Source organism: Agelaius tricolor, unplaced genomic scaffold (genome assembly GCF_023055355.1).
Source record: "Agelaius tricolor isolate 1412-34295 unplaced genomic scaffold, bAgeTri1.0.p SCAF_10, whole genome shotgun sequence".
NCBI lineage: Eukaryota > Metazoa > Chordata > Aves > Passeriformes > Icteridae > Agelaius > Agelaius tricolor.
Window position 1 is genome coordinate 10,769,772 of NW_027269270.1, and position 15,006 is coordinate 10,784,777.

Sequence of the window (15,006 nt, forward strand, 5' to 3'; positions counted from 1 at the left end):
TTTGTGAGGAAAATGCCATAAAAATCACACACTACTACTATTTAACTGCCTATTCCAAGAGCATAAATTTTTGAGAATGCAAGTGAGGCCAGGAGGCAAGTTTATTTTATGAAAATATATCACGTGCAAAGGCAAATGGAATGTTATAAAAATAAAGTCTGAAGAATAGTAGTTCTTAAGTTTTAAGTTGTCTTCTTCTGTGATGCCATAGCTGGGTCTTCCAGCCGGCCTCACCAGATGGCCACGTTGGCCACCATCAGAATAGCAGTCTGGAAACAAGTGCCCTACAGCCTTGCCTGAGCATCTTGGCTGGAATACACTCTGAGGCAGCAGTTCTGTACTCACAACTCAGAGATATTCCCAGTGCGCTTGCTTAAGAATTCTTGAAATTTGTGAAGAGATTAAAGCCAAACTTCTGGTCCAGGACAGGTCAGGGAAAATAACAGAATGTTGGCTACTAGCTTTTAAATTGTAATTGTCACTATTCACACTAAAAACAACCCTTCCCCATACCAGCACACAGCATGAAAATCTGCTCAAAAATAGTAATCATAAAGAAAAAAAAGGATTTTTCTCTTAAACAGTAGGTAAGTTCAGCTGCAGAGTGTTTCAGCAGCTACATACAATTTTTTGTTTCATGGAAGCTGTACAACCATTCCTCCTCTTACATACAACTCTGCAAACCAGTGTGTTAGTGATGCTTTTGCAAAGAGGGTTTGACAACAATAGAGAGTCCCCAGCCTGCTAAATAAGAAGTGACAACTCCATTTGAAAGCTGTCTCTGGATGTGTTTTATGTGCAGAAATTATCTGTGACAGTTCAGATCAAAATAGAGTTTTCATTTCATGTGGGAGGTAAATGGACGATAGAATGGGTTACTTTAAATGCTGCAGTCTAGTCCAATTAATGTTTCAGACTTTTCTGTATTCTGTGCTCTAAACTTTGGGGTAAAAAAAGTAAAAATCATTTGTCTATAGCATGATGTAAAGAACAGGCCAAAAGGTAATAAAAGCGTTTAACAAAAACAGTCATGCAGACGTATGGCAGAAATGCTCAAATTTCAGTAACCTGGCTGTGAAAATAATAAGTATAAAACAGAAAAGAAAATATCACTTCATTCTTCCAGGGAGAACCAGGTAGGGGAGTCAATTCTCATTTCCCATCTCAATCAGCAGAGATTTTGCCATTTACTTTGATGGAAACAGGACTTGCATATCAGTTTTCTCTCTGAGCAGCAGACACAAATCCACATGCTATCATTTGCTTTTCAGATTGTGCAACATAAATTTACAATTTCTGGCTTATGTAACTATACAAATGACATAATTTGTACTTTAAAAAAATGTCAAATCCAAGGTGTTCACATTTGTTACCTGTAAATCTATCAGTTGTTCTCTGACTCATTTTAAAGAAACATGTTTCCTTAAAGGTTTGGACCTACTGCTGTGTTACTCAAGCACACCAGTGGCCATGGTGGGAACTGTGCTGATGCAGTGCCTGTATCTTTCTAACTATCTTTCTCAAAGTTGGTGGGGAAAGCAGTAATTCATGCATGGCCTTTTAGATGTAAAGCTTAAGTACTGTTAGTAGAAAAGGTATGGACCCAAAAGTGAGTGATCTCATCCCAAACAAGGGCCCACGATTCTTACATAATCTATTTTGTTTATGCCACGCTTTAAACAATGCATATTTTGATCTTTTCTGAGAAAAAGCATTTTTCTTGGCATGATTTTCAATTTCCACCCACTTGGAAGAGCAGGTGTCTTTGTGTATTATTGCTCAACACTGGGAATAAAGAAAACGTTTTAAAAACACATTAAAATTGTTTTCCTGAAGTCAAGGAATATTAATTTAAGGTTCTATGGGCATTAAAAAAGAACAGACCAGTCACTTTAATTGCACTGAGCTACGAGAAACACTAACTGAGACAAAGCATTCAAAAGATATGAGACCTCAGTATCTAGCGGCCAAAGACTGAACACTGGTAATCTTATTCCTCAGAGGCGAGTTTTAACACAAAAGAGAAATTAACATCTATCTATGCACTAGAGTCTGGAAAAGAAAAACAACAGAACAATGAAGCTGCTCAGACATCTGGTATATTTGCCACAGCTAATAGTAATGAGATAGTGGGCAGAGTGCAGATTAAAGGCAAAAAGGTATGAAAGAACACTTCTTTCAGAAGCCACACAGACATTGAAAAAATGCCTGTAGTCAGACTAATGAGTCTAAATTTTGGGAGGGATTCTCAAGCCCTATCACGTTTAGATTGATAATATATTTGTTACAGCATTCAAAGAAAGAGAATAAGACTTCTGCTTATTCACTTTTGGAGCCAGAACATGTCACTTAGAGCACAAGACTTTTCAAGCTCTGTAGTAAGGAGGTCAAAGCATCACCACCGATGCAGACAGTGGTATTTACAGAGAAAAGGAGGAAAAGATCAATCCCTTCCCCCAGTCCCCTTTACTCTCCCTTTCTGAAGCAGCTGCTGCTTAAACATTGCCATTGTATACAGAGCCACAGAATAATTGCCTCCTGGTTTGTTTTTTGGTTTCCTTTTTTTTTTTTTTTAAATCAGGAACGGCAGATGATGTTAAAGGAAGAAAACAATATGTTATTCAGGTGAAGGACTACAGACTGCTTGTCATTTGTGTACTACCAATCAATAACAACTAGGAACAGGTCTATTGCTCTGATGCTGTTCCCCAACCCTCCTCCACAGCCTCACACCCTTTTGCCACATTATGGAAGTTTCTGCTGACATGTAAAGCAGGGATTGCAGCCAGAAGAGGCCTCCTCTGACATGACCCGAGAGCAGAGCAGAAGCAGCCCAGGTCCCCTGGTCTGCAGCACACTTCCAGCACATAAGTGCTCAGTTAAAGCAATCCTTTCAGACAGCTATTGAGCACGATGGTGACTCAGGCATAGAAAACAGCTGCCCCCTCCCTGCCTCTCCACAGGACTCATCATGTTTTATTGTGCTTCCATTCCTCTGAAGATGCCTTGGTGCTTACTTTTCAATTGCCAGGCCATGTACAACACTTGCATTAGAAACATGTTCCACGCTTAAACTTACATGCCAGTCTCAAAATAATTGTTTTATATGCATTTATGTAAATACCATAATTATAATTTACAGTTTGGTCCCATTTACAAGGTAATAACCATATGCAGGACTAAGCAGGCATCTAAGCCTAAGGGCAGAAGTGTTTATAACAGATAAACTCCATGGCTGAAGGACATGTTCCAGCTAATACTGGTTTGAGAAGAAATGCCCCTAAGATACTATTATGCTGAAAAAAATTATTTAAGATTAAAATTAAGTGATTGGAGGCATTAAACCATAAATATGGGTCAAAGACTGAATGATAAGATGTTGTTTGAAATTTTAAAACATTAGTTGTCACTTCCTTATTCCTCCTTACTGCTACCAAGTCCCTGGAGGGAGGGGGCTAACAACCTCCCAGAGTGCATGTTCAGCAGAGGAATGTGACACTGCAAAACTGTCACACTGACCTGCTGGTCCACAGGCAGGAAACTGGAGAGAAACTAGGAGAAAAATAAATTAAGAGAACATTTATTGCTCTACAAGTACGTTATATTTATTGCAATTTTAGCACTTCCTAGAGGTATCTCACACTTACTCCTCTTGCATCTTTTTTATTGTGGGCTGTTTCTTTGTTTTTCTCCACTTCACTTTAGTGGAAAGGAAAAATGATGGCAGCTACCTGTTTTGCAGGCAACTGAAGAGTATAAAATCTTTCATGCAATAACCCTTCACTGCTTGCTAAAAATGCCCTCCAGACATCAAGGACAAGTTAGTGATAAAAAGAGATAACCAGTGTGGCTATCTGAAACAACATGGTTTTCTCATGTCTCTCTGTCCTAATGAAAGACCTCTCAGGTGCAGACCACGGTGTAGTTGAAGACAAGTTGTTTCTTTCATTTTCTATGAGAGTCTAACATGACTCTCCACAAAGCAGTCACAATTCTCTTAGACCATCCCAAGATCAATACTGATACCTTGATCAATGTCAACAAATGCCCTGCTGCTGCATGACCTGCCAGAGAAGCAGCTCCTTAGCCACAGTACACGTGGGCTCCAGACGGTGCCAGGTCCCCTTGTGGGAATGCAAGGGCAGTCACAGGGGTTCAGAGTATATACCAACTTAACTACATCAGAAGACTCGAGCTGATGAAACAATAAACTATTTCTTGACTTACTATGACCCCTTGGATTACTGTCTGTGCTAGTGGATTTGTGATCATGGACTGAAAAACAGCACGTTTTAGAGTTTGTCATCGACTGTACACTCTGCACAGCTGTCAGACAATAATCACAATTATTGTCTTTTTATTCAGCATCCTGTTGCCTATTAAGTCATTTCCATCACATCTCATCATTCTTCCCAATATTACTGCTAGCACAATATTGAGTGATTTTCAGCTTTTCTAACAACAACAGTTTTTACAGTTTTCTGCTAATCAAAAGATTGGTTCATGCTTTTGCCTATACTTTCTGTCAACAATGTTGCCAACTAAGTGCTTGGGTAACTATTTGCCCCTGGCGTCTTGACACAAACAGGGAACAAGATCATGGATAATTTTTAGGAGCAGTCATTTTATCCTGCAATTAGATGCTTGAAACTTCCAGGAGAAGATTCCCACTGATTCATTCTGAAGTCAGATCTGTGCCCTCTTTAGACCTTTTATATCTTATTATGCTGCAATTAGTAGTAAAATTTTCAAGATCTGCTGGTGTAAACTCCAGGTGAACTGTGACTGCAGAAAAATCAGTATACAGTAAGAATTTCCTACATCTTATGGATACATAGAGATGGCAATAATTTCTACTGTGAGGCTTTCACTACACAGTTAAGCTGTATGAGTACCACACACTGCTGAGCACTTTGCCTGGACATGAACAGCCATGCTGAAAACCCTACCAGAGTTCCTGCATTGTTCCTGGTGGCAGCAGAACCTGGCAATGCTGGTGGATCTGAGGAGCACCCCAGGGCTCCCTGCGCTGCAGCCTTCTCACTGGGTGTAAGCAGCTTTCCTGGGGATCTAGGAAAACCAATTTATCTGAGCATGTATGAGAAATTGTGAGATGCTGCTTGAAGACTCTTAGGGCTCTGTTATGCTTCTCACTGCTTAATTAGGAGGAAGGCTGGGAAGTGCTTTAACTGTAACTCAGGGGAACCTGTCAGCACAGGTCTCACTGACCTTACATAACCTCAAGCAGAAGTATAGACACTGAAAAAAATTCTCATGACTCCAGTGAGTCCATTCTCCCTGTCACATACAAGAGTTACTTCTCCACCCTTACTGAACAGGTATCACTACTCTCTTAACTGGACTTACTCAACATTTTGAAGCAGTCCAGTGATAACTCTTTTTTCTTCCTTCTCCAAATGTAATCCTTTGTTCATACTTTTAGACTTGGGGGAAATGATTCTTGTGTTCCACTAAACTTTGACTACTTTTCAGAATAGTTTGATCACTAATTTATCTCAATGAAATGGAAAGTCAAGAAAGAGCCTGCTGTGAGCTCACACCCATCACCTGGAGTGTGAACATACAGGTGCTAATACACATGAACAGGCTCCTCATGGTCAAACTCCTCCACCTCCAAAATAGACACATTCATTCACAGACTTAAAAGTCACGCATAAAAAACCCCACACCCTCACCTTCAGTTTTACTAAACCAAGATTATCTCTACAATGAAAGAAAGAATCCCCCTTTTTCCTATTTAACTAGTAGCAGCTAGGGAAAAAATGTAGGAGAGGATTTTTCTGAAAGTCATGGTTTTGGATAGAGTGAGGTCCCAGAGGTCAGCAACCTAGATTCATCTTACAGTGGGCTACACAGCAAAGCTTGCACAAGGCCAAGTCATCAGGGTTTTTCTCTGAACTACTTGCATATCCAGAAGCTAGGAGATCGTATGGCAAAATGAGTATGTCAAGAAGCTGGGGAGAAAACGGGAGATGGTTAATAAAAAGATTGGGAACTGGGCTGAGAGAAAGGGAAAACAAAAGAAAAACAAACAGTTTCTTGGCAAAGGACTTGCTGGAAGGACAAGCCTCACAACTGTGAGAAGCATAATGACCTTCTGCTTGTTTCTCTTCAGTCAGGGAAATGGGACTAGGCTCACATTCATCATTTAACCAGAACTGCAGTACAGAATAAACCTGACTCAAACATACTTCCTTTTCTTTTTTTTTCTCCTTAGCTAGAGCAACTCTGCAAGGCTAATGATGGGGCCAAAGAGACTCATTCTGACAGAAGACAACCTGGAGCAATGAAAAGCTGGGTATTTTGAAAACCCTGAACTGTATGAAATACAACAGACTACTGGAGAGTAGAAAAGAGAAAGGGAAAACAGAATCACATCAGACTTAATCATGTCCCCTACATTTTAATTAAAGTAAGACTTAACAGTTTTATTTAAGATTACCAAATTCTCAGAGGAAATGCATTTCTCTCTATGTACTGCTACCAGAAAACTGTTAACTTGGAAGAAGAAAACACAGTACACAATGCTACTACCCATCCATCCTGTGGTATCCACTAAGATAACACCTTCTCTGTATTCACTAAGTCTTCTCAGTATCCACTAAGATAACACCTTCACCTTCTCTGTTCAAAGAAAATGTCTAGATACATTGCTTGTCTACTAAATGGGAATACCAAATGCTATTAGGGTTTGCACTTTCAGTATGGAAGTGGCTGGCCTATAAACAAGATTTTAACAGCTTCTCTATTAAACAACTCAGTTTAATTAATCGTCAGCCATTAACCCTTCATTTAAAATGCCAGTTACAAAATCTTAATTTTGCACATTATCAGCTGGTTCACAAATAGCTATCTATAAGCAGAAGTGTAATGATCTTCCTCTCTCTTTCTTGGAGCTTTATAGTCAACCTTACGGTCAATTCTGGCTTCTTAATTAACCACACACATATTAGCATTTAAAATCAAATGGTGTTTTGTTAAAAAAATTGCACAGAGAAAAGTTAATATCATTCTGCTGCTGGTTAAAGAGGCAAGCATGAGCTTTTGGTCAAATTATATCCTGCACAAAACAGAATTTAGCATCTTCTGATCACACTAGGAAATACACAATGGCAGGAACACATGCAAGGCCATATGATTTCATTCCAGCTGCATGGACGATCTCACTTTGTCTTTATTTGTACATTTAAGAGGCTGACAACACCATCTGCATTTCACTACAGCCTCTGCTATGGTCTCATCTTCCCAGTAACAGACCTGGCTTTCTCTTCAGGGACCTGACTTTTGCATTTGCATCCAAACGGCTGAAAGAATGGGACATTACCAGTATATTTGCAGAATTAATGTAAAATAATTCCATAGAATAATATATCACAAAAGAAAAGACAGGGCTGGAGGGAAAAACCCCAACCTAGACCTGAATGCCTAACACAGCTGCCAAAACTCAGGCTCCCAAGCATCTGCAGCAGAACACTCACAAGGGAGTTGTGGGAGTGCAGTATATAAAATTTTACACATCTGTCAATAAGTGAGGTGATCCAAATGCAAGCCCTAGCAGGCAGGATGCACGCAGGCAGATTTGTGACTATTCCTGACAGAATTTATTTCTGCTGAAGAATGCATGGCCTCAAACAAGCATGCACACATTACATGGCAGCAGCAGCAGTTTGATAACTTCCTTCTCCTTAGACACGCTCCAAAGTGCTCAGGGTCACCTGAGTTCCATGAAATCTGGGTTTTTGTGAGAAATGACTGATAGGGCTTGGGTGCCAAAGTTGGAAGATTTGGATGAGGATTTCCTGGGAAAAAGCAGAGTGAACTCTAAACATTAAGTAATTTCGCTTGAATGCTATCCACAGATTTTAAACTTTTTCCCCCATATAGGTGGGAAATAAACCCAAGGCTTGTTTAAACATGTCTCCTCAGGCAGTCCAGTTACCCAACATTTCCCCTGATTGGCACAGTGAGTATGCAGCCTTTCTGAGGAAGAAAACAGCCAGTAGCATTAGGAGCAAAATACACAATACAAGTCTAACTCCAGTGGCACAGCCTACACTGAACTGGTGGCCAAAGGGCTTTCTGGACTACCCTGCTTCCAAGAGCAGGACAGCTCTACTGAGAGCCCCCAGAAACCATGGAATCTCTGCTGTACTGCCAATGCCACTCTAAATTTAACTTGTCAGAAATTTATCAGCCAGGACAGACAGTAAGTTGCCCAACACTACGTTTTCAGTTTTAACATTATGGGAAGCAGTGACCAGGTGACAGCCAAAGGTTCAGAAGGCCCTGTGGTATGTTTCAGAAAGAATAAATTCCAGAGGAATCAAAGGAGAGTCTTGGGATGTACAGTAGTTCAGAACAAAGAAAAGGCACAGGTGATTTTAGGACAACAAGCAGAAGAGGCTCTAGGGTAAGAGAAACTATATACCTTGCTTGTACTTGTCAAACTTTGTAAATCAAAACATTCCAATGCATGACCATATTTCTCTTTCCACAGCAATGCAAGGTACAGTGGCAAAGAGACATAGATATTACACAGCCTCATTCAATTTCCACCTTGCCTCCATGATATCCATCTCAAAGAATAATCTTCCCTGAGTAAAGGACCATCCATTCCTAGAGCAGTGGATTGCTTTTATGCTATTCACTGAGGAAAGGTTTGTAAATGGATGCACGATGAGCAATGCCCAAGGTGCTCTGAACTGAGAGCAAACTTCAGCTTCTGGCACGAGACACACATGGCCAAATGCCACACCTGGGCAACCCCAGCTCACCCTTTTACAACAAATCCTTTTCTGTGCAGCTTGGGATTCCTATGGCTTTGGATTGAGCAGGATGGGAATGGCCCATATCTGCCCAAAAGACAAGCATTTAGTCTTTAAGTAAAAAATGCTCTTTTTGCTAAATTTTAAAACTCTGGACCCTTTTATACCCTCCTCTCTGGCTTACACATTGCTTACATGTGGCACTTGGTTCCTCAGGACATGCACAGCAATATCTTCCTTTGATCTTTTAGAGGGAGAGGCAGACTGCTTGGCATCTCTCTCCTCTCTCTGTCTGTTGACTCAGGCCAGCTCTGAGAGTGAGATGTGAGGGACACACAGGTATGGATTTAATTTTCCCATTTTCAACTTTGCATATTGCTATACTGAGAATTCTGAAAGACTGCAAGTTGCCATAAGGGAACATTCATCCTGAAGCAAGGAAGATCTATTTTTCAATTAATTAATTGCCATTACAGAAATTAGGATCTTCCATAGTTGGCCCCCAAACAGCATCTCCAAAAAAAACCAAAAAAAGCTGGATCAGACTTTGGGGCTTTGGACTTTACTCCTATGTAATAAAAGAGTTTTGGTTTTTATTGGTATTTTTTTAAACTGCAACAAGACACAGCTCTGAATCTATTCTTGCTAAACAAAGGAAAACTGTATTCGTTTTTGTCAGACCAGCACTTTGAAATTCCCCAAGATAAGTCACATAAATAAGTGAAGAATTATACTTGGCAATGAGTTTGGCATCAGACTTTAATGTTTCATAGTTCTGGGCTGAGAAAATAAGTTGAGCAAAGTCTCTAGAACCTTTCCAGAGATGTACTTGGGGTGTTTGGATATACTTGACAGCACCATCTTCACGGGAAGAAAAAAGACGAAATTGTTTATTCGAAATGCGAGAAAGGGTTTCACCGTGTGACATGCCTGACATTTAAGTGATTATAGTGTTGTGCATCTGCTCTTTTGGCTTTGGTCTGACACCTAGGCTCTGCCACGGTGCAGCTTAGCACTGTCATGGCACAGCCTTGATGACTAAACTCGGAGATGTGACTTACCACCCATTTCAGGAACATATGGGCCACAGATCACACAGCCTCTGCTGCAGGCTCGGAAAGGCACAGCGGCTCAGGCAAAGACCCTGTGAGTTCCCCAGCTGCACAAGGTGGCTGTGCAGGCTGCACCATCCTTAGGGATGCCATTTGCATTACAGAAAATTGTGGCTAATTAGAAATAAACAGAAAAATGCTTGATTTACAAAGAAATGTGTGATTTTGCCAGCTAATTTTTTTCCACTCTAACTTAAAATTCACAGAAGACACTGATCATGCTAATGCTTTCACTATATTCATTAATAAGGACAATTTACATTTATATAGCACCTCTCTTAGTTAAGAATTCCAAAGCTTTCAGCAAAATATACACAAAAAATTACTTCTATTTCACTGAATATAGTCATCGTTGGAATGAAAGTCAACAATTGTGAAGCAGTGCAGAAGAACATTACACAACAGTTGTAAATAAGACACAAAGCAAAGCCCCCAAAAACCCAAAGCAAAAAGCCCCTGAGATGCCAGATGCAACTGGAGGTAAATGGGACATTAGTGCACAAAGAGCGATGTGAAGCAGATCTGTGTGTGCCCTGAGGAGCAGTGCTGGAGGCAGCAAACATACTTCATCCTGATTACAGCAACAGAGCCCATACATGTGCAGCCTGTTGCTTTCCTGCATGGTGAGGGACATTCTCAGCTTAAACTGTGAATCTACAGCAAAGAATGAACCAGGAATATGCAATGGATTCTGGTGATGAGAAAAGGGAAAGCATATGCAAAATGTGAACAGCTCTTTTCTGTCCACTAAGTTTCATACTTTTGCAAATGGCCTCCCATTTTTAAAAGGCATTAATTATGCTAATACATTATTCTGCAAAAATAATATAAAATAAAAATTAACTTCTTGTTTCAAACGATGAGTTTTGATTCTCAATCATAATGCTACATATAATTGGAGCTCTCAGACCGAAATGAAGTAATCTATTCTCTCTGTGTTCAAATCCTCCTTCTATTCCTAGCCCCATTTACTTTAGTCACTGATTAAGTCTCCATGCACTATATTATAACTTGAGAGTCACATGTGGGAGAAAAAAACATTAATCTGAAGTAAAATTAACAGCAAAACTTTGAGAGAAAGCATGCATGTGCTATCAAGAGCAAAGCATAAGTGTTTACATGACCAATGTGTTGATAAATGTTCAGCCCCACAAACACAAAATAACCGTGGCTTGGCTTACAACCATCCATTATAACCCTTTCCCATCATTCTGAGGCAGACAAGGTAGTTTTCATACTTGACCCTTGGAAGCAGATTGTTTTCTTAATTAACGTGTTATCCAGGGATTTTTCTTGCCACATCTCTTTCTCCTTTCAATACTCTCCCTCTAGCACAGAAAGATTTCCTTGCCTGAAGTTGACACTTTATTCAACAACTGTTGGCTGAGACCTCACGACCCACTGCATAAATTCACATAGAATTATTCATGTTTGGCACATTTCTGCTGGTGAATAACAACACCATTTTGTCTCTCAGACAAAGAAAAGAAAGATTTAAAAAAAGAACAAAGACAGCCTAATAAGAATCTCACATTTCCTATTTTTTTCCTAATCTGGTTACAAGCCTGAGAAATTCAACAAAGCGAAGTTGTGGACTGTTGGTCTTTCAGTACAGATGGAAGAGCCTCTCAAGTGTGACTTCTGATCATGGGCTCAGCTATAAGGTAACTTTTCCTCCCTGCTTGATGTTTTGGGTTTAGTTTTTCCAACTGAGTTATGATGTTGCCATGCAATTACAGCTAAATCCACACTAAAATCCAGGATCCCAATACCAAATCCAAACTTGCTTGGTACTTCAATCTTGTCCCCATAGAAAGTCAAGAGTTCATTCAGTGTAGTCAAAACCACAATACAATCAATCTACTAGAAGAAGGCATTTCTTTTTTCTGCATGGAAAGACAAGTCTCATTTCAAAAGTGATGATACATTTAAATGTAAATCTATAAAATCCTGTTAAAACTGAAATTACAAAGCAACTTTTATAATAATGTCTTACTCCACCTGAGTTACATATATATATATATATACACATATACACACACATATATATATATATATATATATATATATGTTCATATTTGGAGGATACACACACCTGAATTTAGACATCTTCCACTGGGAATTCTCAGATCTTGGTTTATTGAGTCAGCACAAACTTAGTTTCTGATCCCTTTACTACATGCAACTTTCGTTTGACTTCAGTTACAACTGCCTCAAGACTTTTCTAGTAAAGTGAAACCCCCTAGCTAGTAAAAAGCTGGGATCACTACCTCTTTTTTTTATGCAGTAGGGGAGGAGTTAATGAGATGGAAGAAAAAAAAAAAAAGCCCTGTCATTATGTTTGGAAAGAATTTTACCATACTGTATTTGGGTGAGAAAGAGAGAGATACTTGGCTCATTCCCTGCTATGAACATAGATTTACGTCAGAAAGTTTTATTATATTTATAAGTATTTATAACAATGACTCAGTAGATGTTTTTAAAGTACTATGATGCCACAAACTGGAAACACTCCTATATCTGTGCTGGCATATTTCTCCAAAATTAACGAGTGTGGTATTACATGGCACGGATTGAGGCTATGGGGAGACACTACAGATTGTAACATGAACTCAAAGCACGTACAGTTCCTGAAGTCCCCCATGTCTGCCCTCTTCCTTTCACACAGACTTGCCCACACACTTGTACTTTGGTTTGAAAAAGCCAACATTGATATACTAATGCCACAAATGAAGTCTCATGTTCTTTTAGCCCCGAATTCCAGAAGTAACCAGTTTTAAAATCATCGTAATGGTGGGTACTTATCAACTCAAAGGAATTTTTTGTTTTCCCTTTAACCCAGGAAAAAGCTTGACCAGCTTTCTTTAGTGCTGGAAGCTTGACAGTAAGGATTAAAAATTGTTCTTCCCTTCCCACTTAGTTATTGGAAAGGCTGTGAAAGGCAATCAGTCTTGTGGAGCCACACTTCACAGTCTGCATAAAAATGCCATGATTCTCAGTCCTCTCCCCAAACTAATTGAAAGTGTGTAATATCACGCAGCTGGGAAAATCTAAACCATAAACATATACAATATATCATGCTATCACACAAAACCTGTTACTAATAGACACTTGATGATCTACAGGATTGAAAGAGATCTGAAAACTGAGATTATTTTTGCTGCAGGGTAAGAACTTTTCCCGATTGAAAGAGGAAAAAACACTCTTTCAGCAGTGCAGGAATTGGACTGCAGTCAGTTCATTCATTCTGTTTGTGAAATATGGACTTTTCTTTAATGATTTCTGTTTGACTGCTGTCTTGCTCAGATGCTCTGGGGTTACTGCTGCAGCAAATCTTGCTTTTGGTAAGAGGAAATTTATGGCTTTCTAGTCAGTAAATTCAGGGGTTTGGGCCATCAGAACAGTCCCATGTCTGACCCCCTGCTGAGGCCCAGGCTCCCTCCCCACCAAGCTGTCATTTTTTGTAATGCCAGGTGGCAATATTACCTGTCACCAGAAGTCTGTGGGTAGTGCTGCTTGTTTATTTTTGCATACAGTCCTTCCAAGTGCTCCCTCTCCATTGGTGCTGAGGAAGAATCCCGCAGATAAACAAAGGCTTCTCCGACTGCTGGTGATGAGGGTCTGTAGATGCTTCCTGGGGGATAAGCCTCACGGAAGTGGTTCACTCTGGCATAGTTTGGATCCACCTCATCATCATCAATGTCAGGTCCTCCAGGACCAGCAGAAAAATCACTCAGGCCTCTCAGTTGCTTTTGCCGTAACTCCTGATGCTTTGCACCAATCCTAACAATGAAAAGCAAAGAACAAATATAAAACAGGATCTGCTTTAACAGTAACCATCATGCAAATTTGAAACACCAACCCTGAACCCAACCATTTAAAGCTTTCAGTACACTGTGAAACTGGTGCCAGATAAAACAGAGTGGTTCATGCAGCAATTCTGTTCTTTATCTCTGGCAATCACCTTTGTAACCAAGCTTGGTCACCATTCTGATGAAAAAAAATTAATGCTGAATATAGTGAGGCTTTTCACAAGTGTGGATGCATGGACACATAGAGGTTTAATTCTACACCTACCTTTCACATTGCAGCTGCATATACCTAACCAAATCCTGAAACTTTGTATCTAAATTAGCCAGTAAAATTGTTACTGAACCCTGGTTACTTGACCCACCTAGATTCTCCTAAATAGATTAACTTGTGAAAAGCAGATTAAATGTGAACATAAATGGAGAGACGGCACATTAAATGTGAACACAAATGGAGAGACGGTCTCAAATCAAAGTACCACAATTAATCTGCTGAAGATTTAATTTAAAAAAAATGTATTTTGGGTAAATAAATGTGAAAATCACGCCCTATTATATAGTGGATAGGGACAAAATAAAACAGCAAAGAAATTAAGAGAAATTTGACAGAAAGGAATTGGTACATATAAGTGAATTAAAAACTGTTACTGGCAGTATTCCACTGTGATAAAGCCTTAAGTGGTATTAAAAAATGCTTCTGCTAATCAGGGCCATTGTGTAATCTCTTTGGAATAGTAAAACATATTCAGGTAAATTTCAAGTTAAGATGATATTCAATGATTCAACATTCCTGCTGGAGAGAAAAAATACACAGCAAGACGGTGAGCTCTTCTGTTAACTGCTCAGCTACTCTTCAACAGAGTGTAATTAAGTGCAGTGAGATGGATCTGGCAGAATGCTGACCATGGTATGTAATAAATAGGATTTACAGAAAATAGAGGAGCATGGAAGAAGAAACAAGGAACAGAAGAAAGCTACAGAGATGCAATGCCTGACAGAAGTCAACATTTGCTTTTGACTGTAACTGGAAGTGCAACAGCAGTGTAGAAAGAACAGAATAATTTGTGAGGAGTAAAAGTGAAAAGGGTCTGGCAGACTGGATTATCCAAGTAAGGCTTAATGGGCTCAGAACCCTGCATATTGAAAAATATAGGTGTTCTAGAAAAAGTCTTTAAAAGGCATGGAGAAAAAGGTTCCCTAGAAAAATGATGAGCACACTGGGAGCTTCCATCTGACAGACAGGAACTACTAAGTGCAGAATGGGATTCATACTACTTTTTTTGTTTCACTAGACTTGTA

At 39.6% G+C, this 15,006-nt stretch overlaps 1 protein-coding gene across 3 annotated transcripts in view; it reads right to left on the bottom strand.

Annotated features, from left to right (window-relative positions):
* The window catches only part of PARD3B (par-3 family cell polarity regulator beta), a 392,403-nt gene that overhangs the window by 68,331 nt on the left and 309,066 nt on the right, over positions 1-15,006 (bottom strand). For all 3 annotated transcript variants that reach the window (XM_071434745.1, XM_071434744.1, XM_071434743.1), the window contains one exon: positions 13,385-13,681. In XM_071434745.1, the coding sequence (XP_071290846.1) occupies positions 13,385-13,681 (297 nt within the window). The remainder of the gene's footprint in view (positions 1-13,384; positions 13,682-15,006) is intronic.